At 54.6% G+C, this 2,428-nt stretch overlaps 1 protein-coding gene across 1 annotated transcript in view; it reads right to left on the bottom strand.

Annotated features, from left to right (window-relative positions):
• Positions 1-1,177: 1,177 nt before the first annotated feature.
• The window catches only part of LOC104076004 (tumor necrosis factor receptor superfamily member 10B-like), a gene marked incomplete at its 5' end in the record, with an annotated part of 3,594 nt that continues 2,343 nt past the window's right edge, over positions 1,178-2,428 (bottom strand). The window contains 3 exons of the mRNA XM_009576698.1: positions 1,178-1,470; positions 1,609-1,690; positions 2,137-2,277. Coding sequence (XP_009574993.1) covers positions 1,178-1,470; positions 1,609-1,690; positions 2,137-2,277 — 516 coding nt within the window. The remainder of the gene's footprint in view (positions 1,471-1,608; positions 1,691-2,136; positions 2,278-2,428) is intronic.

Raw genomic sequence — 2,428 nt, forward strand, 5'->3', positions numbered from 1 at the left:
CAATTACTAAATAAATACATAAATACAAACTTTCTGCTTGTGTTTTCTGGACAGGTGAGGAGCGGGGAGAAGGGGCAGCAGCGGGAGGGACGGGTGCTTCGCAGCACAGGGCAGCCCTGGCTGCAGAGAGGGGCTGGCCATGCCCCTCGCGCTCTCCCACCGCGCTGGGGAAGATCCTGGTCGGCTGGGCTGTACCGGGGTGGCAGCACACGTAGCCAGCTCAAGTAATAATTTTTTCCAGCCAAGTTGTCCCTGAGCTATGTGTGAGAGCCAGAGCAAGGGGTAAAGTGTTTCAAGAGCTACCCATCCAGCTGGAGGATGGATGGTGGGTACCCACAGTCATGCTCGGACCTCAGTGCATTCACCTTTCCATGCTGGCTGGAGACAAACAGGGACAGCAAAGCCACCCCACGGCCAAGGGAATGGGAACTAACTGACTTGACCAAGGCCATGGAGAAGGATGTTTCTGGCACACCGATAGTTTGCTGCCCACGTTCCCCATCCTGCTCCGAGGAGGAGCTCACTTGCTCCCTGCACTGACCGTTTTCTTAGGCAACCTCAGTGATCACAAAGCAAGTAAATCATTCCCACCCTCCCCTCAAAATCCAGTTTCAAACTGATTTCTAACAGCAAGCAGAACCACTATCAGCTAAAATACAACTCAGTCAACAGCTTTAACTAACCCAAGAACCCAGTTAATGCTTGCCCACCAAGCATACAGTATTGCTGGCCAGCTTAGAGATGTCCTACAAGCAGAAGCCATTGCATGATGCCAGGAACCCCCCAAAAAAGGATGATGCAGTTAAAAACCACAGGGATGCCTACATCCTGCAAAGGCCTTTCTCTGCACTGATTCTGAAGATGTCTGTATAGTACCAGTGCTTCCAAGAGAGACAGTTCCAGAGGCAGCTTGCAGTAGTTTTAGGCTCTCTGCATTGACCCAGTGAAATCAAGGCACCAGCCTGGATTTCAGAAGGAAGCACCGACATCGAGCCCATAGCTTCAGCAGAGAGGACTATGAGGTTTGTACTTCATGAGAGGATTAACTCCTCCGGGCTCAGCTGAACTGTACAATGGCTTCAAAAAGAAAGAGCCAGAGGAGAGCTATAAAAAGATAAAACTCAAGTATTCTTAGAGGTATTCATGGTTTGCGGAGATGTAGGGCCTGCCCTGCTCCTCAGCTCATTTCATATTGGAAATATCCCTGCTGGACCAGCTTGGAGGAGATATCCTCTGCAATGCCTCCGAGATTGATCTGGTGCAGGGTCTCCAGCAGCGTGTTCACAGAGGCGTTCATCCCTTGTCTGTTCTGCCACGTGTTGAGCATCTGGAAGAAGGGCTCCAGTGAATACTTGTCGTTCAGCTCTGCGATGGCAATGTCGTTCTCCAGCAGATCAAGGGCTCGGCCATATCTCTTCCAGTCCTTGTAGGGCACGTCTTGGGCAAAGATGTCAAAAGATCGTCGCAAAACTAGAGGGGAAGGGAAAAGCTCAGAGAACAGGGTAAAGCACGGACAGCTGGGTCAGAAAGGATTTTGCCCAGAAAGCTCATGCCACAGGCTCACCCCCTCCCCACCCCCCTGCACATCCCCTGGACCCCAACACTTACCGGTAAAGGGGTCTTTTCCTTGCACTGGAACCAGATTCCACCTGGGTTGCACACTGGGATAAGAGGTCGTCGGTACCACCACCTGGAAAGAAAACGTCCTATACCAACCACCAAGCCCCAGCACAAATGGTGTCCCCAAGGCCCATTAACAGGGGGGTTGGAGACCCTCTCCCTCTCTGCGGGGGCTGTTAGGGCAGGAGATCACCACCACCACCCCCCCAGGACACCCATCATTTCCTAGCTTTGGGATGACAGCAGCCCACGAGCAGGGGAGAGCTGCCTCATGGGTCCCGGCCAGGGAGAGAAGAGCTGTCTGTTGGCTCAGCATCAGCATTAAATCTGCGGAGGATTCTGGCAGCTGACTGCAACAAGCAGATTTTGCAGTCCTGAACCCAGAACAAGGACAAGAGCCCACGCGCCGTCTCTGTGCAGAAACCGTGGTCCTGGAACCTGATCAGCTTGGTGAAGGCAGAGAAAAGCATCAGACCTCGGCCGAGCACGACAGAGCAGAGGGGCACGCTCACGTACCTCCAGCCCTGGAGCGCTGGGAGTCACCAAACCCGATGCCCTGGGGAGCAGCTGATCCCGGGAGATCTGCTCGTTGCGGTTGTTGTCCTGCGTCCCCAGGCCCCCTCTCTGGCACCTCGTCAGCTGCCGCACCAGGTAGCCCTGCGGCAGGAGAGAAGCAGAAACCAGCCGAGTCGGGTCCCAGGAGGGCAGGGCTCACACCGACCCCTCAGGGATGCCATCTACGGCAGCGGCATCCACCCTGCCATGGTTTCAAGGGCATGGCTCCCGCCCCCCCCTTTCAACTTTTGGG

Source organism: Fulmarus glacialis, unplaced genomic scaffold (genome assembly GCF_000690835.1).
Source record: "Fulmarus glacialis isolate BGI_N327 unplaced genomic scaffold, ASM69083v1 scaffold21434, whole genome shotgun sequence".
Taxonomy (NCBI): domain Eukaryota; kingdom Metazoa; phylum Chordata; class Aves; order Procellariiformes; family Procellariidae; genus Fulmarus; species Fulmarus glacialis.